Here is a 22,952-nt window from a genome sequence, read left to right as displayed (position 1 = left end):
TGGAAACCGTGAACAATGTTAAGCATATTCAAGCCCACAAGGCTCACTGGACTTTTGAAGCCAATTTCCAGAAGTCTCAGCATCATACAGCCAATATGGACACAAAAGCTGAGGCTTTATTCTACCGCTAACCCTGAGTTATCGGAAAAGTTGATCAAGCAGTTGCCAAAGAGAAACACTACCAAACATGTATTATCCAGGAAGACGTTTTTAGTAGACTACTACAAATACTTAAACGACACAAATAACATCATATTATATGTCCACCACAACAACTTAACCAAAAACGAAAACAAAAAGATCAGAAGCGATTTGACCAAAGTGGGTGCCAAATTGAATGTGATCAGAAATGGTATCTACAAAGTGTATCTCAGATCTGAGCACGAAGAAGACCCAGCCGATAAAGAAACCTCCATCAGAAACAAAGATTTGATTCATCCTTTAGACCCCTTATTAAATGGGCCTACAGCCATCGTCACAATTCCATCCACGGATCCTCCAACGGTTGCCCAGGTGTTAAAAATCATGAAAAGTGTACAAGAAAAGTTGATTTTGGTGGGGGCCAAGGTGGAAAAGGACACCTTCGACATCGACCAGGTAGATAAATTCAAAGACTTACCTACTAAGGATCAATTACAGGGTCAATTAGCTGGGTTATTAACTGTGTTAAGTGGAGCTGGGTTGGTACAAACCTTATCCAGTACTCAAACTACCTTGTACTTGAGTTTGCAACAAAGTGTCAAGGATAGGAGCAATGGAGATGAATCGTAAGAGACGTCCTTCGAGTTTCTTCCTCTGTAAATAGTCCATACATAGAGAATTCGATATCATTCGTATTTACCTAGTCTCAAATTGAGATTTCAAAATTTTTTTCTACATCTCATCGATCATGGCTGAACCTGATACAAAAGCACAAAAGGAACAGCAGTTAGAGGCTGATTCCAAGAGAAAAACGTATAGAGAGCGTAAAGAGGTGATCAGAAAAAATGCAAAAGAGGTCAGTTTCGAGCCTCAACCAAAGACCAAAAAGAAAAAGTTGGATTTACCTAGAAAGAGATACTATAGACAGAGAGCTCATTCCAACCCTTTCAGTGACCACCGGTTAGATTACCCCAAGTATCCCGAATCGATGGACTGGGGGAAATTCTATCCTGCTTACCATGACAAGGAAACCAATCAGATGACCCAGGATGTCGAAATAGCCGATATTGGATGTGGATATGGTGGGTTACTTCTTGGATTAACCAAAGAGTTTCCAGATAAACTACTTTTGGGGATGGAAATCAGAGTGCAAGTTTCTCAGTACGTTGAAGACCGAATCATAGCATTAAGAGAAAAACACAAGAAACAAAAGGTGAACTACCAGAATATAGCTGTCATACGAGGAAATGCCATGAAGTTTTTACCCAACTTCTTCAAGAAGGGCCAATTATCCAAGATGTTCTTTTGCTTCCCAGACCCTCATTTCAAGCAACGTAAACACAAGGCTAGAATCATCACTAACACTTTGTTATCTGAATATGCCTATGCGTTAAGAGAAGGAGGAATTATATACACTATCACTGATGTTGAAGATTTGCACAAGTGGATGGTGGAGCATTTGGAAGACCATCCCTTATTTGAAAGATTAGATAAAGAGTGGGAAGCCCAAGACAAATGCGTGGAGATTATGTACAACGCTACAGAAGAAGGACAAAAGGTTGCTCGTAACAAGGGATCCAAGTGGGTAGCTTGTTATAAAAGACTTCCAACACCCACTATATAGGTATGAACCTTGTACAATATTTATTAATCACCCAAAGGTAACCAAGAATTGTAAGACCAACTCTCAACCTTTGAGGTCTATAGACAGCTATATTAAGGAAAAGTTACAAAACGAATAAAAAAAAAGCTTAAAGCTGATAAATAAACGGTACAAATAACAGTGCTTCAGTATTCTGTGACTTGGTCCAACTTAAGCTTCAAGGGCAACCGCAACAACATTTACAATTGGTGGGCAGCATTGACACCAGCAGTCTTAGCTTCTTCGACCAAGTCTTCAAAAGTGCTATCGTCCTTGATAGAATCGGTTGGGACTTCAGGGAAAGAAGAGGCACCAGTAGTGGTGGCAGTAGTTGGCTTTTCGGCTTCAAAAGAAGCAGATCTGTCAGCTCCAACAGTGGAGCCAGCAGTTCTGGTTGGAATCTTGCTCTTGATAAAGCTGCCGACTGGGCCGGACTTCTTGATCAAATTCTCAACGTGAGGAGCGGCTTTATCTTGAGCCAATTTCGAGAATTCCCCAACCTTAGCCTTGGCAGTGGTAGAGAATTGCGCCACGGCAGCATCGATTTCTTTCTTGTTCTTGGAGTACACCACTGGGAAAGTGAATGCAAGAACGAGGGCAGTGGTCAATAAAGTAAAGACGGAGAACCATGAGGTGAGCTTGTACAAGACATAAGAGACACCAGCAGCCTTCAAGGTTGTTTCAATATCGTGACTGTAAATGACCTTATTGGTCACGTCCTCGGCATAAGAAGCACCTTTACCAATGGCAGGCAAAATGGTATCGTTGACGGTTTTAGCATAAGCCTTACTGGTGGGCTTGTATTTGGTGACAAATCCTTCACCAGTGACCAACTTTCCGGCGTATTCGGCAGCAGCAGAAACTAGAAATATTGTTAGTAAACGATAGATAACAAAAATAAACCGTGATATTCGTTTAAGTCAATGAGCGATTAGGGGGCTAGCGGATCAAAAAGATCTGTCACATATGATCAATCTAAGTCTCGCCATCAGAATATTCACAATGGTTCATTTCCCACCGAGGCCAACAGCCACTCAATGGATGTTCACTCCGCAAGGGGAACGTGGAAGGATGATACATACATAACAAGGCGATGTAAGTCAAATGGAAAACAATGTTAATTAAGTTAACCTTCTTGAACACCACCAATCCCAAAATGAGGGATCCAAAGACTTTACCGGTCTTGATTGGGTTCTGCCAGGTCAATAATTCACACAATGAAGTATTTGAGGATGTAGGAGCAATAGAACTAGACATTTCTGCAATAGTATTAGTTGAATAATAACTGTGGTTCTGAGAGTAGCAGAGAAACAGGGGATATTTATGAAAATTTCAGCCCTCACCGATGTGAAGTGAGACGAGAGGGCAAACCAGGAAAATTTGTGGTAGCCCCCCTGCACATAATCTTTACCTCTTGTGATAGCAACCAAAATGAGTGCGATTTAGTGGGATGGTTGCAACCTGGAGCTACTAATAGGAATACCGCAAGACACAATAGCAACATAATATATTGTGAAACATATATATAATATTCTACCAGACCACTGGTTATAAGGGGTCGGCATTCAAACACCGGTCGATATAGAAATCGACGATGTCGCTGTGGTCTGTGCATCCTCGGGATTTGAGAATTTCATACTCACGGATTTTCCCCATGCCTACAAACAGTTGCAACCATTCGATAATGTGTCGATTGAGGTCCCAGATTATCAATTTCGTAAACTCAGTCACGAATTTAAGAAGATGAGGCAACTTATCGATCAATTGGTTCTCGAGCCTGAGGTTATGATCCAGTCTTTTCTGTCTGAACAGGTCTATTTTGCGGGCACACTTTATAGTATCTTGTAGGTAACTTCTACACAAGTGCACACGAGGTAAAATATCCTGGAAAATCGACTTTTGGAACTCTGATGTCAGAACGGCAAACTCACTGAGTTTTTTCTGGTACTGGTGGTAGACAAAATCGAAAAAGTCCTCTCCCAAGAGGACGAGGTTCCAGTTTTGTGCATGTTTTATTTGCAACCGAGTAAATGTAGATGAAGTTTTTACCAACTCATTTATCTGGTTTTCAAATTTCTCCAGTGCCTTATGGCGTTCTTTAATCACTTTATTCAACTTTATGAGTTGAAGATTAACCTCCCGGGGTTGGGTGATAGATAAAAGCTTTGCCTTGGAAAGTCGGAATTCGTCCTCGGAATCAACTCTATACTCCAAGTTGTTATCTAATTGATACCCTTTGGGACTGACACTAAAGTCACGAAGAGCTTCCCAGCTAGTTATCTTGGGAGTTTCGTATATCCTATCAAGAACCTTATTGATCTTTATGAGGGATATACCCAAACTGTGCTTGTTTTCACTCTGGCTATTATCCATAATCTTTTTCAATATATGTGGATACCTGTATAAATTATCTATGGGTTTGGCTAGCAAAGATTCCAACTTCACAGAACAAGATTTTCTTTGGATCAATCGACTTGACTCGGTTAGCCACTTGTTGACGATTTTAAAGGTTTGACCTTTTTCCAGGATGATCTTGTTAGTAAAGTCAGTTGTAGCCACCAACCTCATGACCATCAGACCATAGTTCGGAGTTGCAAAGAAGGTTTCGTTGAAGATTTTTCCAACGTCCAATTTTTCCCTGTTACAGTTAAAAACGAGGAGTTGAACATTGACATTGAAACAATCGTCATCGTCCAAATTACTATTATACTTGGTTCCTAAAGACGTCCTAGCAAGCTCTTTGATCATACTCACAACAAACCCTTTGTGTATTCTGGTGATTTGGCTGATATTATCAAAGATCAAGTTCTGTTCACTGGTGCTGAAGATATTGTTATAAGCATCTACATTCACCAATAGTGATTGGAACACCGTGACAACTAACCGAACCACCAGGTAGAATTCAATTTCTCCAGTGATTAGTTCTACCAAACTCATCTCAAGTTCATAAGATATATTCGCAAACCCTTCAAATGTTTTACTTGAAAGTGGTGTATCAATCTTCTTAGAGTTGGGACTCACAGGGTCCTCACAATCAGATGAATAAATGGAACTGATTTCCAAATTACGTTTGTTTCTATTAACCATTGCAGACTATTACTTTTCAATAAGACTTTTAAGCTCGTGGAAAATCCCAGGGGTTTATATAATTGGTTTATAAGTGGGGGTTTTGTTTCAAACATCAAACATGAAACACTTGAGACATCTCCACCCAGATGCGGTTGCGAAAAATATAAAATATTATTGCGTGCAAATCTACACCTCAAACATCGTTGGTAATCTGCACGAACTCATTTTCCATAACTCCTTTACCCAAATAGTTAGAAATCACTTTAAACTTGTCCGAAGATTCCTTCAAGGTCAGCTCAAACAACTCAACTTCATCCTTGGCTCTGAACTGTTCATCTCTCAAAGTTTGAATCAGATCAATATCATTGATACAGATGGAGCAAGTAGGGGTGGCATTAAGTGACTCGTTGTTACTTAAGTAGGTGTCGTTCAAGCATCTCTGATGGAATGAGTGTTTGCATTTGAAATGAATAACTGGGAAGTCTAGCTTCAAATTGCAAGCACTACATTTATTTTGCTGGATAACAAAGGGCTTGGTTTTCAACTCGGTGATTTTGTAACTATTCTTGATGGACTCCTTTTCGTAGTACTCTACAAGTTTTTCATTGTTGGTGATCTCTTGCTTGGCTGTATCGAGAGTCTCAATCAAATAATCTCTTATCAAGCCAATAGTAGTAAACTCAGTTGAACCTAAAATTTGAATGATCTCCAAAGGAGATGCCAACTTCAAAGTCCGTAACTGGTTGATAATAAAATTGAACTGTTGACGGTCAATCTGCTTGAATATTTCCTCACGAGATATGACAAACCGGAGAAGCATCTTGTACAATTGTGGTTTCTTATTTCCATATGTCTTTGTGATTTCAAAACACCTCTTGACATCACCGCTTAACTGGGAGGTGCGGAATTCTGTCTCTTCAAAACCTTCTTCTCTAGTAAACTTGAGTTCTCCATCGACACCATACAAGTGAGAAACAAGTAGTAAGGACGATTCATCAAGTAGAGTAGAATATTGATCAACTAATTGCTTTGCTTTGTTAAGCCATTCTTCATAGTTGTGCTTGTCTTTCTTTGAAAGCGACAAGTACATTTCGAGCAAAGTTATCAATAACTCTTTCTGATCTTTAGTACTTCCTTGGTATTTATCAAATGCTTCAATACAAGCTTCAAGAAATATGACAAATTCGTTAGGGTTATTAATGAAGCTTGGAAAGATCAAGCTTGGTCTTGGAGGAAGGTAGGTGGGCTCACTAGCACCATTTAAAGAGCTTATGGTCATTTCATCGTCTTCTGATTCTTTTCCAGATAAATATACCAAAAAGGCTTTATAGCTGTTCAATGGGAACATGCCTTCATCTCTTTCATAAGACTTTTCTTTGGTAGTAGAACTGTCAGACTTCGAGTTATTGCTGTCCAAAATCTTTGTAGATTGGTTTGGCTCGTATTTACCAGTAAATACGTTGATCAAAAGCCTTGTTGTCTCAATCGGTAGGTTATCTAATAAACTTTTTGAGTGGTCAATCAAGACTAACAACAAGTCATCAATGGTCAAAGATTGAATGTAGTTTAAACACCGTTGTGGGTTCTTTAAATCATTAAGTTGAATGTCAACAATCAAGTTTGGTTGGTTTAATTCATAGAGTAGCCTTATAACTTCATCAAAATATCCACATTCTTTGAATAGATTGATTATCAAAGGGAAATCTAAGTCCAAAAATATGTTTCTAAAGTCTTTTTTTCCCTCATTGATATCACTATCATCAGCATTATTGGTTGCATCCGATAAATTGATCTCCTTTATGAATCCCCTGATCTTGTCAACCTGCTTTAATTTACAGTAGCAACATAAAAGCAAAGTTATATGATCATTGCTGGCAATTTTGAGATTATATAATTGGTAAAGAAACTCAGTCAAATCATGAATGTTTGAAGCATCCTTGAATTTGGTGATGATGGTCATGATGAAATCATTCAATGATTCTTCATCATCGTTAGCAACATAGTTTTCATTTGTGAAGTATTTCAAACATTTGATGTAGGAAGAGATGGAAGCTTCATAATCCTGCTTCTGATAAAGGAAGTTACCATGCAATTTGCAGATTTTGAGAAGTACATTAACTTCTAAGTTGGAGTTTTTGGCCAATTGGTAAGCTAATTGGAATAGTTCTCTTTGCAAAGTCAATTCCACTTGTTGGTTGATAGGTTTCTCATGTAATTTATAAAGCATACCATCACTGCTTAACAAGTACAAATCATTCCACATTTCAAAAACATGATTTATTGCAACGTTTGGAATGGTTAAGCTGAATGATATATGTTTATAATGAAGATCAATCATTACCACCCTGGTACTCATTTTTCGGGAAGATCCACTGACATCTTCCATTGGAGAAACCATCAATAAATAGTTCTTAGTATACCTGTAAATTATCTTCTTTCGTAACTCAAAATTAATGGTATGGCTCTTACCTATTTGATTATAGTATCTGATAGACGAATCTAGCCCCACTATTAATTCTTGCTTTCCCGGATCAATCACAGAGCACTGTAATGGAACTCCTGTTTTCTTGGAAAGAACATTTAAAGGCTTACCTTGGTTTCTACCGGTGATTGGGACGGTGAGGATTCTTGAAGTAGTAGTGACATACAATAATTCATGGAATTCATTGAAATGCAACCCGGTGATGGGGTCTGGTGACTCATAAATAAGCCTCTGTTTAGCACCTCTATCTCTGATCAAGTCACCTCTGACCAAAAGAACCTTACCATTCGTGTAACCGATTGCAAGACAGGTAAAGTCAGCATTGAAAGTAAAAGAACTCATCGGGTAGGAATTGTCACCATTTTGAATCAACACCTGTGTTTGGAATTTTCTTTTCACGATATCTATCGGATCTTCTTTGGATGAATCTATCTCCAAGTACACTAATTTGTTTAAGTCCCATAACTTAAGGACAGATGGAGAACCCTGTTTCTCAGCGATTGTCACCAACAAATCAGACTTGGGAAGTGATCTAAGGAAGCTTATTCTAAAGTCAGTATCATAAGCCATAAATGACTTCAGGGTGGTGAACTGTTTTGAGATTATCTTTACAAAGCAGCCATTTATCGTGATCACCATGTAGTTTTGGGTCGCCTCGATTTCGGATAACGTGGGACTCGAGTACAAGGCATCCCCAGTATTGAAATTAGGATCCCTGATGGGTAGCACATCAAAGAGCTGTAATTGTCTCCAATTTGCTGGCAATGACATGTATTTGTTCTGTGATTCTCAAAAGATTATGTATCTTTGTCACTAGTCAACTAGTTCGCGGTTTTTTATTACACACAAAAAACTGAACGATAGATTTCACCAAATAGTAGAGAACGTCAACTAAGGATATAGTCAAGATGAACTACGATCCTATACATGATACATTTGTGGGAAACATCGATAAAGCCCAGCAATCCTCACAGAACCTACCCCCACTTCCTCTTGGTACTGCTGGTATTCCTGCTCATGCTCCACCTGCTGGAATTTCCAATACAAGTTCAAATCTTCAAAGCTCTCCTTTACCACCTACAAACGGTCACCTCTTCTCGGGGCAATCGGAATTCTCCGACAAACCACATCAAGCAATGGCTCATCTAATGTCGAGTGAGATAGATGCTGATCATGACATTGGTGAAGATGCAAATATGATGGATGAAGATAATGAAGACGCGGACGGGGATAACTCAATGTTAGAGGACGGTGATAAAAAGACAAAGGGCAGACGACCTGTTAGTGCTTCTATACCTAAGGGCGTAAGATATCTAAAGAAATCGGATGGAGAACCATTTTGGAGGAGAGACATTCAATATGACTTTTTAGATGCTTTATTTGAGAACGATCAACGAGTCTTTACAAATCCTTTCCCATATTGCAGTGTTCCCGATTTCCATAACGGCAAGCATTACACATTTGCTGAGATTTATATTCGAACATTAGCTGAGTCTTCCAAGTGCTCCAAGATTTTAAAAGAAAGACTATTGAGAGACTTGGACATGGGTAAGTCGGTTGCCAAGGTCTGTTTGTTGGTCAACACAGGACGAATGAATACTACCATTAACTTTGTACCTGAAATGAGATCAACCTTAAGAACATATCATTCAATCCCTTCCTTACAAGCAGATTCGACTACGGGGGCTTCAAAGCCTTTACAAGACACGCCAAGATTGAAGTCCATTTTAAAGGCTGTTAGTGATGTCAAAGAAGACTTCAAATCAATTGAAGATCTTTTGCATAAACCTCCTCAATCTAAGCCCAACACAAACTTGGTATTGTTGCTATTTTTATTGAGCAACAACATCAACGGTATCAAATTTCATCATGAACACACTCCTGAATGCCAACATGTTTCCAATAGTTTCATGGAATTTTTTTTGGAGACGAAGATACACCCGCTTAACAGAGCTAAAAGGTTCTTATGGTTGATGTACACATACTTGGAGACCAACTTTACACCAGAAGAATTGGCCAATAACCCTTTCAACCCTCATGAAATGCCTCCTATCGAATATGTTCCAGAAGACCAAATCGATAACTTTGACAAGGATACGGACTATGAAATAGAGTATTCTGAGAGAATGTTCAGAACCCGGTTGAAGTATTTGGCAGATGAGGAGCATAACAGTAACCCTAAAAGAGGAAACCGAGCAAAAAGACCAAATGATGATGAAGACGACGACGATGATGATGAAGCCAAAAAGAAGGCCAGTGAAAAGTCGGAAAGAAAAAAGAAGAAACTTCCTAAGTCGTTAAGCATTCTGTCCCCAATCACAAAAGCCACGGTAGGAAACCAAGAGTTTGAAAAGAGGGTTCATGATGGTCATATTCCAAGGAAGTTAAGCAACAGCCATTTAACGTTCCCTATCCCTTTCATGGATAAAGTAGAAGAACAAAATAGAACAACATTTGATTCAAAACCAATGATTCCAGACGAAATGTTACTGAAATCCAATATCCGTGCCTTAGTACTAAAACATGATACTTCATTGAAAAAGAAAACTGCTGATGATGAAAGTAAGAGAGGTATTCAAGCACTTAAAGAATGGGTATACAAATTTTTCCAATACAAAAAGTCCATCAAGAATGGCTTGGTTGATATGGAATGGGAGGATTTAAGATATGAGATTGTCCATGGAATTGAAACTGTATTGTACAAAGATCAAGGAAAAGAATTTTCAAAGGAGTTTGAGAAACCTGAATCCAAGTCAGAGGATAATGCCTCTGAAGAATTTTCTCCTTTCTATGATTTTGAGATGATAAATGAAAGATCCCAGTACATTGCGGACTTATTATCTATATGTAAGACGTGGATAAAAGATTGCTACCAAAAAAAGTCGACATCATCACATATTTCTTTTGATTTAGATAAAGAAGAAATGCAACTTTCATGAATTCGTTCTATATAATAATATCAAAAATATTTCTGAATAATATACAAATGGTGTCAACAACACCGTTATCGGCTAATAGTTTTGAAAATGTGGGAGTTATATCGCTGATCTTTCTATCTTTTTCGAGTTTGACTGCGATGGATAATCCACATTTTGCAGTTATCTTATCCTGAACAACGATATCTATGCTAATGCAAAGCTTATGCTCAGCATAAGTAGATGTTCTCGGTACTAAGAGCATAATTTCACTGACTCTCTTGAGCTGAGAACTGAACTGACCATTTCGGTTTTGTTCTATACTGTTTAAGAAATCTCGCAAGCTTACTGTGGGTATCACATAGGCTTTAAATTTGGTTACAATTTGAGCAACAATTTCCACTCTCTCTTTGGATACTGCTGATAAAAAGTTCAAGACTTGTACTATTGAGTGAATCTTTTTGTTTGGAAGGTAGTCATATTGCAACGCATTGAAAACGTCTGGAGATATCACTCCAATGCTCCTAAGGTATTTGGGTTGCCGATTGAAAGCATTATTTGCATTATGAGATCCTTCTATAGCAACTGCCAAAAGTGAAAGGGTTTGGGTATCTATTTTCAAGTTTAACACAACCTTGAATATTTCAGGTGCCTGAATAGTGAACTTGTATAATCTTATGTGGATCTGGTTGTGAATTTCTGCGTTTATCAGTGCATCTGTTATTAGAATATGAGGAAGAAACCTTTTGATTTCCTCTAGTCTCAAGGTCCAATTGGAAGAAGGGTGCACCTTCAATACTTCATCAAGCTCTACAGAATCATCGGTTTCTGTCTCGACAGCCTTCCTCATTTTTAGTTCTACTTCAGTTGCAAAATCGGCGTTGTTCTGTTGGATCAAGGTTTCTAGCATTCTTTCAGCTCTAAGCTTTTCTTTGTCCTCTCTAAGTTTCCGATTGTTTCGTTTGTGGCTGTTGATCTCCCGCAAAATGCCTTCCCTTTGGGATAGAAACTCATCACGTTGTTTCATTAATCGGACTTTATTCTTTTGTTTTTCAATAATCTCCTGCTTGGAAGGGCTCCTCAATGCCCCAGGACTCCCAGTTGAGCCTTGAGATGAAATTCCTCTATGTATACCACTAGTTCGACGAGATGATCCCTGTGGAGAGCTCTGAGTCGGTGATCTCACAAGGTCCGAATAGGAGGTGAAATCATCATCCATCTTTGTACTTTAGATATTGTTTGGAAAACGCGATCGAGGTATCTCATCTTTTCCTTTTCAAAATTACTATCAAAGATGGTATCCACTCCCGAATTAAAGAAGGTATGTTCTAGAGATATCGAGAAACACTATAAGACTACTTTACTAACAAGTGTGATTTTAGTATATGAATAAGAAGATCTCTGTTCATTTAAATGGTACCAGGTCCGTTACGGGAGTATTGAAAGCATTCGATGTATTTTTGAATATAACCTTATCTGAAGCATTAGAGGTCAGGGAAAATGGTGATACGTCCAACATAGGAACAGTGGTATGTATTGAACAACTTGAAGGAGAATATTTAACTCAACAGCTTACTAACAATCTCAAAGGTTATCAGAGGAAATTCAATTGTTTCAATGGAGGTATGTATTGAAAACACCAACTACCGTTGAAGGTAATACTAACAAGATTTTAGGCTCTAGAAAAGATATAAATGGTCTAAAGACATTATAAATGACTTAATTGTGTATAGTATGAATAAATCACCGATCTAAAACTTGATGTACATGTTGTTCCCTCCGTTACCATATCCACATTTCTCATAGAAGCCCACATTATGAGGAGAACAGTCCAATACTACCTTATAGCATTCTTGTTGTTGAGCCACTTTTGTTAATCCCACGATCATGGAGTAACCCAATTTTTTTCCCTGTTCAGATTTTGCAACTGAAATATCTTCAATGTGACCTAACAGAGCACACTCATGGATCAATTTCTTCTCCACAAACAACATTCCAGTTGCCACCACTTTGCCTTGTTCGTTGGTAATTACGTGCGGGTGGAAGATGTTGGGTAATGCGTTCCAGTTTTCAAATAGATCATTGAACTTGGACTCGGATATTTCTCCTACTGTCGTCAATACCTGTAAAGTTTCTCTATAATTGTTGTTGTAGTCAGACTTTTCTAACCTTCTGAAGGTGTAACCCTCGGGCAATGTTATTTCCTTCGTGTATGGCATTGGGTATTTTCTTTAAATAGAGTTGATGATGTTTTGATAAAAACGCGGTTGAAATTTGACAATACTCTATAAATGCAAAATTATGGGAACATAGACCTCACCGATCAAGAACCTCGAAGAGTTCGTCACTTCTTTGGGTTGATATTTTGAGTTCGTTCATGGTCTTTATACGATTGAAATAAGTTGAACAATCCTTGTTCTTGCAGTTGTCATAAAATACTTGGTTGGTGGCTTTAACATTTTCATGGCTAACACAAATACCGCATACCTTGTTGAGATCAGATAATTTGGTTTGTAGATACTTTTGTTCAAGTTTGCTACTGAGTATCAACAGAGGTGTATCTTTCAAGCATACGTGACAGAGCTTAGAATTTTTCACGATAATTCGTCTTTGACAATTGATACAAGATTTCTTTTGAATAAACACTGAATTCGTGATACCAGACGATGTCAGCTGAATATCATTATCTGGTTTTGAAAGTTCCTTATACCATTGTTGGAGATCCACTCCCATTAAATTGAAGACTCTTTCCAACGGAGGTATCAATACTTTTAAGATATAGTACTCATAGTCCAACTGCATTGGTTCGGAAGTATTCAACCTCTCGATAAACTCCTCAGGAGAAACACACCGATCTTTTAATCGTTGTTTGGTAGGATCTCGATACACAATATAGGGAATTCTTTCTCTATATTGAGGTTCGCTTCTTTCATCATTTTCGATGTTCCTCCTGGCTACTATTGCTCCTGGAGGAAGATATGCCTCATTCTTGTATGTGCCGTATCTGACTTCCTTAGAGAAGCAGAAATCCTTTATAATTACCTTGTTTGAGAGGATTTTACGAAATTCCTCTGAGACGTATTTCTTGACCGAAGATAAATTACTTGTGTCAAAAAGTATTTTCAATGCTCTTTCCACAATTTTCTGTTGAGCAGGTATTCCGTCTCTTCTAATTGTTTCTATCCCCTTAGCATCAAACTTGGGTTTTAACTGATCTTTGAGCTCGTAGCTGTATCCCACATACCGTTTTTTGCTCAAAAGAATAGATGGATGGTAGACCTTTTCGAACTTCAATTTCACTGGATTAGGAAATGCTGCACTGACTGTCTTAGCTAGAGTTTCGCCTATTTCGAAAGCATCATCCCTTGATTTACCTGGAAGATAAACAAATAATGAATCGGTATCACCATACACAACTTTGCACCCGAATTCGCTCTTTTCTATAATATCAATTGATGCAGTTAAGATTTCCCTACCTGTGGCAACAATTGCATCTGCAACATCCGAATTGGGCATTCTACCACTGAAGGAGGCAGATGCATACCCGTAGGTCACATTAGCAATTAGTTTTAAAGCTGTCTGTCTGGAATTGAATACTTTGACCATTTGAGGATTCTCATCTTGGTTTATTAGCTGCAAAAAAGACTTGATGTTAATCCGAAGCGTGAGGATCTCTTGTAACATCTTGGCTAGAATTGATTTCCTTATCTTGCTCTTCACAAAAACTAGTCCATTGGAAGTCACTGTCAAACAGTCGTTCTTATGTAGAAGATCAATAATCATAGGTGAGAGGTTCATGTGATTCAAGTATCCAATGGGATTCTTACTTGGTTTGAAACCGTGAAGCCGACACAAAAATGTAGAATAACATAGGTTATAGGCAATCACAATTGATGGGTACAATGATTGAAAGTCTAATACTAACAAGGGGGATTTGTAGAAACCGGAGTTTGGTTCCATAATCAATGGAATCTGTTCTAAAGGTTTCATTTGGTGAACATGTTCTTTGGAAGGAGAATTTAACAAGAAGTTTTCCGCTTTTGCTAATCGAGATAAAATAGATTCAACCTTGAATTGAGACCCTCTGTAGAAGTTTGAATTGAAATCAATGCCAACTAATCTTGAAAGTTCAACATTCTTATCTATGATGTCAAGGGAACTGATGAAATACTCAACAATGTTTAATTTGTTAACATAATAGGAGAAGCCAAAAAGCTGTTCTTTGAATTCACCTTTCAAGAACAGCGATAGTCTCTGATTTTCAATCTTTGGAAGTGTTTGGTGATAGATATTGTAGCAGCAGTTTTCAAAAGTGTAATTGTTCAAAGCCAAGTCTTTTCTAAGCACTCTCCATACATTCAAAGTATATCTTCCAACAATTCGAATATTGGATGTGTGAGTGTATCCCCATCGATCACCGAATTTTCCGGTATTGTTTATCTTGGATCTGCTCAATTGGGAGAGCAAGCTGATGTTCAACTTCTTTTGGAATCTCTCAACTAAATAGCCCCAAGACATTGAATTGATCTCAAACCCAGAAAGAATATCAGGGTCAAAATACTCGACTACTTCCAACAACTTAGAAACAGCACTCAGTTCGTTATCAAAGATTAGAAATTGGATATCACCTAAAATCCGTCTTAGGCCAACTAAGTTTAACTTCAGTATATCAGGAAAAGATTTTTTATTGATAAGAATTCCAGATTTTAAAATTGGGGATGGAACCATTGCATTCAGATCAATAAACTTGTAAAATATCACCGAAATTTCATCTGTCTGTGGATTTGGTAGTTTGGTTGAAGAAGTGTTAACATGAACTTCCATAAGAAAGTTAGTTAGCTCAACAAAATCATCTGGACGTTTGTCAATGGTATCATTCAGACTGAACTTGAAGTCGTTAGACTTCGAACCCCCAGCTTCTAGTTGGGATACAAATTTGGATCGCTTATTCAGCTCAAGCGCTTCATGTTCATAGGACTGGATAATAGCTCGTTTCAGAGGAGGCTGTGAATAATATTCCCAGCTTTGGAGCTTCATGCTACTATGTCCAACTTGTTGTTTCACAAGACTTGAGAATTCTGTCGAATCCAAAGATAAATTTGGAAGTGTGTTGAGTTCCTTCACAGGCACCTTGATTTTCTTGTTGGAGAAGACCAAAGGCTTTTCTGGTGTATCCCTGTAATCATCATAATAAGGAGTATCATAGTTGATTTTCACCACACCCAATTCACCAAATTCCCTGAGAACATCTCGCGTTGATAAGGTTGGTTCCTGTCCTTCATTAGTTAATGGGGTCTGAGTATGACCTTGTTGTTGTGTAAGCTCAAGAAACATCTGACTATCGTTAATTGCACTTTCCGCAATATCACTCAAGGTGAAATCGGAATCGCTAGGCCATACTGGGCCATCATCTTCAGCCTCAATATCTCTTTCAACCTCACTGCTGGGGTCTTCGTTATCATTCTTGGCATAATTGTCAAAGTACGAATCCTTAAGTGTAGATCCAACAAAGCTTATATCTTCATGGAACAGTGAATCTTGAGCAATGAATAGCTCGTTGATATCATTATACATGTACAAGTCATTGACTAATACATTCAGGTTCATATAAGACTTCTCGACGTCTACTAATTTGAAGGCGGTGGGATACTTTTCCAATATGTGGTTGAAGCTTCTAAAGTACGCATTATCGTAGTCTTTGAAGTTCTTGTTCTTTATCTTCCCAGTTAATGTGATTGAGTAATCTAATAATTCTCGTAGCTGAACGTCATTGGGCCATATAGTAGTAGAGTCATCCACGTTTGTACCCATTATATCACTGTTGAAATCAAAGCTCACACCACAAATATCAGCTTGAAACTTAATTTCCTTGATCAACAAGTCTACTGAGCTCAAGCCAATATTCTTTGGCTCTCTGTTGAATTGGCTAAAGTCCATATTATACTGCTGTTCCACGAGTGAATCACGATTCAAGATGTGGCTCGATTTGATATCCAACTCCAACACCGACTTTCCGACTCTTTCAAACCGTGTATGAAGCACGTTATTTCTTATTCGTTTCAGTAGATACTGTTTCAATATCGAAAGCTGTTTGGAATCCATATAGCTATTGACGGATATGACAGGATACCGGTAATAACAATTTTTGAAGTTAAGCCAATTACAACTGAATAAGTTATAATCGGATAGAAACTGAGACAAGTAAGGAATATGACTTTCGTATATCTCAAACTTAAACTTGGATTTGGAAAATTGCTTCATATCCACTTGTTTGCCATTAAACAAATTGGTAAAACGAGCTTTGTACAAGGGAGAAAGAAAGTTGATCTTGTAAAATAGCCTGTATCCCACTCTATACCCGTATATGGGAACCCCTTTACATAGCGATACTTTGGCTATGAACCGTCTTTTTCCTGATTTGAGTTGGGTAATATCGAGTTCATTCGACTGCTGCTCATCTTCCTCCTCTGGTTGTTTCTTCTTCTGCCACGCCGAAGCGGCCATGAACGCCTCAAGATATGATGTCACATGACCCAAGTGGGTAATTTCTGGAAGGGACTTCACGAACTCATAGTCACATGACACGTATACATACGGATATACGTTATGGATATGGAGCAACGCGTTGTACCCATACTTTACCGAATTGTGAATAAACACTAAGGCACCATATACGCGTATCACCGGTACTTGTGCTACCTGTAGCTCCAAACTATCGAGGCACAGAGGTAAACTCTGGTATGAATCATAATTATTTACCTGAATACGAATAGAATCATGTTTCATTACAGAAATAATTTATGGTTTTCGCGACTTTGACAGAATTTAAAAAGGCTGCAAGTTACCTGAATCAAAAAGAAAAGTAGAAGCGTGCAGGTCACCAACAAAACCAGAATCAGAGATTAAGGTAATATAGAAGAGATATAGACACTGTAAAGCAGCTTGCAGCCAATATATGATTGACTATAAAACCACTTCTTAACAACCAGAACTCCAACTACCACACCTCCGGTCACCTGACCCGGCCCGGGCAAATAGTTTCTATTGTTGAGATATACAGGCGTGTTCCTTCGAATTGTACTTAGTGGCGTGTACCTGAAAACCAAGTAATTTTATAAACAATTCTCAACACTCCTGAATACCCAACAATAATCAACAAAGGGCAAAAGAAATGTCTATGTCCAAAATAAGGGTACGAACTGAAATTAGTGCTTTGTGGTTTCAGGATGTGTCAAAAATAACAGCTTATTATCTAAAATTAGAGAACCAAAAATATCTCGTTTTGACCAAGGAGGGTACCAGAGCACGACTCGATACCAAAGCGAAGAGCCCTTATACACCCCCACCGTTTAAACCTGTTTATAAAAGCCTCTTAACCAGTACTATCGTAATCTCATTAATATTGTCCGAGTTCAGTCGTGCACAAGGTTAGGTACCCTAACAAGAGCTTTTGTTTTCATTGTTGAAACCGGAATTGCTCAGAAAACTTAATTGTGGTATTTGGGAACATTTGTGAGATATTAGGGTCGAATTCGTAGAAAATATCTTTTGTTTGATTGATACATTGCTATTGATCCTTTTGATTTATCCATTCATTACCTGAATATTTGGTATTGATCAATCCAAGGCGTTCGTGATATCTTTGCTGTTCATCTGACATCGACAGTTTCCTTGACTCCTCCACCTTTTCCTCCTTGTTGCATATCAAGTCAAACTTGCTGTGATTACTCACTGAGTTACATCGGCATACCAGATCCTTGCCTATTTTTTGCCTTCTACAACTAGCTTTGCGATCAATAGCTAAGAGAGTCGGTGATAGCACTCCTTTTAAACTGATACATTGTTTTAGTGTTAGTCCGGCACCTTTTTTTGTGTTGAGTAATCAACTGTTGCACCCCTTTCAAAGTTGGTCTTATCAATTTCATACCGGTTTTTTTGTAAAGAAGACTCAGGTGATTACATGCTTTTCAAGAGTGTTCGTTCCTTATTTTAATTCCCATTGTAAAGATACTCATTGCATTTTTCTGTATTTTTAAAACCATCACTACATGATGTCCAACTCCAACTCCAACTACAATTCCAACGACTTATCCAAACAGTTAAGCGGGTTGGCCATTCGGACCGCTTCAACCTCGTCCTCTTCACTGGGCTCCAACTCCAAGGAGGTCTCTCCCAAGGCCATCACACCAACTCAGTCACATTCCCTAGTGAATACTCCTACCAGCCCTATGATCACTCCAAGCCACTCGCAATTAAACAGCGATATTCAAGCCAGAATCATGGCTTTTCAACAGAAGCGTTCAGGGAAGTTGAATACCAATATGGACGAAGACTTTATCAAATCGGATCCAAGTATTAAACCGATCGAAAAGAGCCTACCTCCAATTCCTCCCTTACCTTCTCAACAATTGAGATCTCTATCCACTAATGATGCAACTGAGGGCCCAGGATTGGTTGCAAATATGGGCTTGAACGCTGCCAAAGATATGCTCGAATCTGGTCTCAAACCTTCGTTGTCTCAAAGACGAGGAGGCTTGAAAATGAATATCAACGATAGAACCCCCGACAGATCTCCAGATACTTTAAGTCCACCTGTGATGTTGAATGAAGATAGATCTGGTCCAAAATCATCTGGGGAGATATCTCGAAGACTATCAGAAAGAAAGAAGAAACCGAACTTCAAGTTGAATTTGTCTGAAGACTCTTCTCGGACTTCATCCAGACCTAATAGTAACGACAATAACCCTAATGACAGTAATGAAACTAAGAGCAATGATAACACTATTGCCAACCAGAACAATGAGCCTAGACAACCACAATTGCAAGGGCTTTTTGCCAATTACTCCAAGTATATTGACATAAAATCGGGTTCTTTAAAGTTCACGGGGAAAGCATCTTTAAATTCTACAGGTATCGACTTCTCTTCTGGGACTTCCTTCCGTATATCTTTAGATCAATTGCAGTTCATCGAAGAGTTGGGAAGAGGTAATTATGGTACTGTGTCGAAGGTTCTACATAAGCCCACTGGTGTATTAATGGCCATGAAAGAAGTTCGGTTAGAGCTTGATGAATCTAAATTCACCCAGATTTTAATGGAATTAGAAGTTCTCCACAAGTGTCATTCTCCATACATTGTGGATTTTTATGGAGCCTTCTTCGTCGAAGGTGCTGTTTATATGTGCATTGAGAATATGGACGGTGAATCTTTGGATAAGGTTTACGAGAAAGACGTGGGCATTAAAGATGAAAGTCATTTGGCATATATTTCGGAGTGTATCATTAGAGGATTGAAAGAATTAAAGGATAATCACAACATTATTCATAGAGACGTGAAGCCCACAAACATTTTGGTGAACTCTAATGGGAAGGTGAAGCTTTGCGATTTTGGTGTCAGTGGTAATTTAGTTTCATCACTCGCCAAAACCAATATCGGTTGTCAAAGTTATATGGCTCCAGAGAGAATCAAGACTATGAATCCTGATGACAATACTTATTCAGTGCAATCGGATATTTGGTCCTTAGGATTGACCATCTTAGAAATAGCCAAGGGTAATTATCCCTACCCGGCTGAGACTTACGAAAACATTTTCTCACAATTGAGTGCAATGGTTGATGGTGAACCACCTAAATTAGATGCAAATTTGTTCAGCAAAGAAGCTCAACAATTTGTGCAATCTTGCTTGAATAAGAATCCCGATTTAAGACCTAGCTACCAAGATTTACTTGAACATCCCTGGCTTGTCAAGTATAAGGACACACCAATGGCTAGCTTTGAGGCATACGTTAAGGAACGTATCAACAAGCTGCAACTCGAGAAGAAGCTCAATAGATCTGGAAACAAACCAAGAGAGAATGTGAGCTCGATCTTAAAGGGTAAAGTCAGAGCCCCAGCTCTTCATAGAGGTGGTCTTTTTACCAACAACCGTAGCTTCGTTAATCGTTGATAGATAAAAATGTATGTTATTGCTCTCGTTTTGCATCCTGCTGCGACCTGCAAATGAAAATCCCACTCGCACTCGCACTTGAATTGTTAAATCCCTGATCAATAAAGTGTCAACGAAACACAGATTCTGAAAATGTTACAGATTGAACTGAGTAATTTGTTGTTGGAAAAAACAATCAGAGAGTGCCTTAGCACAGAAATAGAAAGCTTAAAAGGTATCCAAAGAACCTTCACTGACTTCGACTTCACAACCTATCAAGTCTCCAACTCGACAGCTAAACACTTGGTAGTTGTTTCAATTTACGTTAAATGTTGGCTGGATTTAGTCAACTATGGCGTTGAGGAATACTTAGAAGCAAAATATGCCAAGTTCAACAAGGTGTTACAAAAGATTGAAACTGAAGCTGGTTACGACTTTTCATTTGTGTTGGACTTGAGTGTAGCACAGAAAGAAGATGTCGAGTTCAAAGAGGAATTAGTCTCCGAACTTGCAAACTTAAAGAGAAACTCTATTGCAGCCCCTTTTGAAAAAGCGTTTAGCAGATACGATGAGTTGGCCGAAACATATGCCAATTCCAATGTTTATTCTGAGGAGGTTAAACAAGAATTGGAAAATGAATCAATTTTGACTATCAACTACAGAGGGTTGGATGAAAGTATTTACATCAAACCGTCTTTCGATAGAGTCACTGTCATCTTTTCAACGATTTTCAAGGATGAAACTGACAAGATCTTTGGTAGAGTGTTTTTGCAAGAATTTGTTGATGCCAGAAGAAGAACGGTTCAAACTGCTCCACAAGTATTGTACTCCCACATTGAGCCCCCTCTTGATATAAGGAATGTAATTCAAGGACGTGCTGATGACAATAAAGGGTATGTTACATTTGTCCTCTTCCCTAGGCATCTAGTCAAAGGTGATAGAAGACAGAATTGCATTTCTCACATTCAGTTCTTCAGAAACTATTTCCACTACCACATCAAGTGTGCCAAAGCCTACATGCATTCACGAATGAGATTTAGAGTCAAGGAGTTCTTGAAAGTTTTGAATAGGGCCAAGCCTGAAAACGTTGATGATGAAGGAAAGTTGATTGAAAATAGAAAAACAGCCAGTGGAAGAAGATTTGAAGTCGGTAGAGGTTGAAATGAAATCCTTATTCTATATATACATTATATGTGAAGCTAGTTATTTACAAAATTTAAAGGTATAACCACCAATCACTGTTGAGGTTTCTTTACTCCATACTTTGATCTAGAAGTAGCCCTATTCGCTACACCATTTAAATCGTATGCTCCTCTCACAAGCTTATAGTTCACTCCTGGTAAATCTTGAACCTTTCCGCCTCTCACCAACACAACATGATGCTCTTGTAAATTATGTCCTTCTCCCGGTATTAAAGCTGTAATAACATTCCCATTAGTCAATCTTACTCTGCAACATTTTCTTTGAGCCGAGTTAGGTTTCTTTGGTTTCACAATCATCACTCTCAACACAACCCCTTTCTTGAATGGGTTTCCCTGTAAGTGAGGAGCTCCTGGAATATATGGTTTATTTGGTATGCCTTGTTTTCCACTCTTAATCTGGTTTAAGGTGGCATACCTTTTCTGGTAGTTGAAGGCTTGTGGAATAAGGGAAGTTTGAATACCGACGTTTTGCTTTATGCTAGAAACGTAGTTCGTGGACAGTAATGCAGGTTTAACCACCTTTATACCGCTTATTAAAGATCTGAACATATTAAAGTCGGCCTTGACCAAGATGAAAAATTTACATTGGGTAGTGCGACAATTTGAAGTGGCAGCGTGCGCACACCCAATAAACTGGTACATAAGATAAATGACTACGTCCCATCCCACCGAGAAGGAGTAAGCACATACATATAAAGTATTCTTTTAGTTGAAATATCCACAAGAACTGGTAGGCAAAGATCAAGAAGTTTCCAACAAGATTTGGAAGAATGCATGCATATTTGAGGGTTAAAGAGAGAAAACCTTCAGTAAAATACGCAATAATTACTGAAAATTATTGAAACTTGTAAAGGAACTTCGAAATCATTGATATTATGTTAAGACACTTTCTCTACAATGTAGGTACAACATTACCTTTTCTAAATCAGTCTTACTTCGTCTGCGCCGGGTAAAAAAATCACACTTGATTGCATTCGCATTCGCATTGTCAGTCGACCACTCAAAAATCAAAGAATTCTCATTACATACACTCAGAATGTTCAGATCATTAATTAAAGCTCAACTCCCAAGAGTCTCATCAGGCAGAAGAGCCATTTCCCCAGCTATTTTCAACCCTGTTTTATCCAACAGCCTTCAATTTCAAAAGCCTCAAGGTGTCCGGTTTTACTCAGGATTCCCAGAATTAACCAGAGAGATCGCAAGAGAAAGAATAATTGAATTGCTTGAAGGATATGAAAAAATCGCCGACTCTGGTAAAGAATTGAAAGAAGAAGCCTCATTTATTCAAGATTTGGGATTGGATTCCTTGGACGTTGTAGAAGTGGTGATGGAATTGGAACATGAATTTAACATACAAATACCTGATCACGAAGCTGACTCCTTGAAAACTGTTGGTCAGACTATTGACTACATCTTGGCCCAACCAGATGCTTGTTAAAAGGGACCAAGAAGCTTACTGAGCTATCATTGTTGCATGTAACAATCATTTTGTTGTATTTTTAGGTTTCAAAAGAACACTATCATAGAGTAAGTTATGGTTTGTAGAACTCATATACTTTTACACGAAATACAGATTTG

At 38.4% G+C, this 22,952-nt stretch overlaps 14 protein-coding genes across 14 annotated transcripts; 7 read left to right on the top strand and 7 right to left on the bottom strand. All coding sequences in view use genetic code 12, as the record gives it.

Annotated features, from left to right (window-relative positions):
• Positions 1-15: 15 nt before the first annotated feature.
• Positions 16-771, top strand: PSN45_004359 (mitochondrial 54S ribosomal protein uL10m; the record flags this gene model as incomplete). Its single annotated transcript, XM_006687379.1, has 1 exon — positions 16-771. One exon carries the CDS (start codon positions 16-18, stop codon positions 769-771), a length of 756 nt encoding a protein of 251 aa, XP_006687442.1.
• Positions 772-889: 118 nt separating this feature from the next.
• TRM8_2 (tRNA (guanine-N(7)-)-methyltransferase (tRNA(m7G46)-methyltransferase)) lies at positions 890-1,883 on the top strand (the record flags this gene model as incomplete). Its single annotated transcript, XM_066158277.1, has 2 exons — positions 890-1,726; positions 1,803-1,883. 2 exons carry the CDS (start codon positions 890-892, stop codon positions 1,881-1,883), a joined length of 918 nt encoding a protein of 305 aa, XP_066014374.1.
• A 100-nt stretch (positions 1,884-1,983) lies between these two features.
• Positions 1,984-3,040, bottom strand: PSN45_004357 (uncharacterized protein; the record flags this gene model as incomplete). The annotated part of the gene is made up of 2 exons (XM_006687091.2): positions 1,984-2,645; positions 2,866-3,040. 2 exons carry the CDS (start codon positions 3,038-3,040, stop codon positions 1,984-1,986), a joined length of 837 nt encoding a protein of 278 aa, XP_006687154.1.
• Positions 3,041-3,331: 291 nt separating this feature from the next.
• PSN45_004356 (uncharacterized protein) lies at positions 3,332-4,870 on the bottom strand (the record flags this gene model as incomplete). The annotated part of the gene is made up of 1 exon (XM_066158276.1): positions 3,332-4,870. The coding sequence occupies one exon, from the start codon at positions 4,868-4,870 to the stop codon at positions 3,332-3,334; it is 1,539 nt and encodes a 512-aa protein (XP_066014373.1).
• A 175-nt stretch (positions 4,871-5,045) lies between these two features.
• On the bottom strand, positions 5,046-8,105 carry VPS11 (Vacuolar protein sorting-associated protein 11; the record flags this gene model as incomplete). Its single annotated transcript, XM_006687093.2, has 1 exon — positions 5,046-8,105. One exon carries the CDS (start codon positions 8,103-8,105, stop codon positions 5,046-5,048), a length of 3,060 nt encoding a protein of 1,019 aa, XP_006687156.1.
• A 365-nt stretch (positions 8,106-8,470) lies between these two features.
• On the top strand, positions 8,471-10,273 carry PSN45_004354 (ino80 complex protein; the record flags this gene model as incomplete). Its single annotated transcript, XM_006687094.2, has 1 exon — positions 8,471-10,273. The coding sequence occupies one exon, from the start codon at positions 8,471-8,473 to the stop codon at positions 10,271-10,273; it is 1,803 nt and encodes a 600-aa protein (XP_006687157.2).
• Positions 10,274-10,280: 7 nt separating this feature from the next.
• Positions 10,281-11,468, bottom strand: PSN45_004353 (uncharacterized protein; the record flags this gene model as incomplete). The annotated part of the gene is made up of 1 exon (XM_066158275.1): positions 10,281-11,468. The coding sequence occupies one exon, from the start codon at positions 11,466-11,468 to the stop codon at positions 10,281-10,283; it is 1,188 nt and encodes a 395-aa protein (XP_066014372.1).
• A 75-nt stretch (positions 11,469-11,543) lies between these two features.
• PSN45_004352 (uncharacterized protein) lies at positions 11,544-11,943 on the top strand (the record flags this gene model as incomplete). Its single annotated transcript, XM_066158274.1, has 4 exons — positions 11,544-11,570; positions 11,632-11,778; positions 11,840-11,872; positions 11,926-11,943. The coding sequence occupies 4 exons, from the start codon at positions 11,544-11,546 to the stop codon at positions 11,941-11,943; spliced, it is 225 nt and encodes a 74-aa protein (XP_066014371.1).
• A 57-nt stretch (positions 11,944-12,000) lies between these two features.
• GNA1 (Glucosamine-phosphate N-acetyltransferase-like protein) lies at positions 12,001-12,468 on the bottom strand (the record flags this gene model as incomplete). Its single annotated transcript, XM_066158273.1, has 1 exon — positions 12,001-12,468. The coding sequence occupies one exon, from the start codon at positions 12,466-12,468 to the stop codon at positions 12,001-12,003; it is 468 nt and encodes a 155-aa protein (XP_066014370.1).
• A 365-nt stretch (positions 12,469-12,833) lies between these two features.
• REV3 (DNA polymerase zeta) lies at positions 12,834-17,035 on the bottom strand (the record flags this gene model as incomplete). Its single annotated transcript, XM_066158272.1, has 2 exons — positions 12,834-12,857; positions 12,896-17,035. 2 exons carry the CDS (start codon positions 17,033-17,035, stop codon positions 12,834-12,836), a joined length of 4,164 nt encoding a protein of 1,387 aa, XP_066014369.1.
• A 1,262-nt stretch (positions 17,036-18,297) lies between these two features.
• Positions 18,298-20,193, top strand: wis1 (MAP kinase kinase Wis1; the record flags this gene model as incomplete). The annotated part of the gene is made up of 1 exon (XM_066158271.1): positions 18,298-20,193. The coding sequence occupies one exon, from the start codon at positions 18,298-18,300 to the stop codon at positions 20,191-20,193; it is 1,896 nt and encodes a 631-aa protein (XP_066014368.1).
• Positions 20,194-20,325: 132 nt separating this feature from the next.
• ARC35 (Arp complex subunit) lies at positions 20,326-21,333 on the top strand (the record flags this gene model as incomplete). Its single annotated transcript, XM_006687381.1, has 1 exon — positions 20,326-21,333. The coding sequence occupies one exon, from the start codon at positions 20,326-20,328 to the stop codon at positions 21,331-21,333; it is 1,008 nt and encodes a 335-aa protein (XP_006687444.1).
• Positions 21,334-21,407: 74 nt separating this feature from the next.
• Positions 21,408-21,923, bottom strand: MRPS12 (mitochondrial 37S ribosomal protein uS12m; the record flags this gene model as incomplete). The annotated part of the gene is made up of 1 exon (XM_006687100.1): positions 21,408-21,923. The coding sequence occupies one exon, from the start codon at positions 21,921-21,923 to the stop codon at positions 21,408-21,410; it is 516 nt and encodes a 171-aa protein (XP_006687163.1).
• Positions 21,924-22,410: 487 nt separating this feature from the next.
• On the top strand, positions 22,411-22,812 carry ACP2 (mitochondrial acyl carrier protein; the record flags this gene model as incomplete). The annotated part of the gene is made up of 1 exon (XM_006687101.2): positions 22,411-22,812. One exon carries the CDS (start codon positions 22,411-22,413, stop codon positions 22,810-22,812), a length of 402 nt encoding a protein of 133 aa, XP_006687164.1.
• Positions 22,813-22,952: the final 140 nt, after the last annotated feature.

The sequence above is a fragment of the Yamadazyma tenuis genome, chromosome 6 (genome assembly GCF_029203305.1).
Source record: "Yamadazyma tenuis chromosome 6, complete sequence".
Classification (NCBI taxonomy): Eukaryota; Fungi; Ascomycota; class Pichiomycetes; order Serinales; family Debaryomycetaceae; genus Yamadazyma; species Yamadazyma tenuis.
This window is presented reverse-complemented; position numbering and strand designations above follow the sequence as displayed.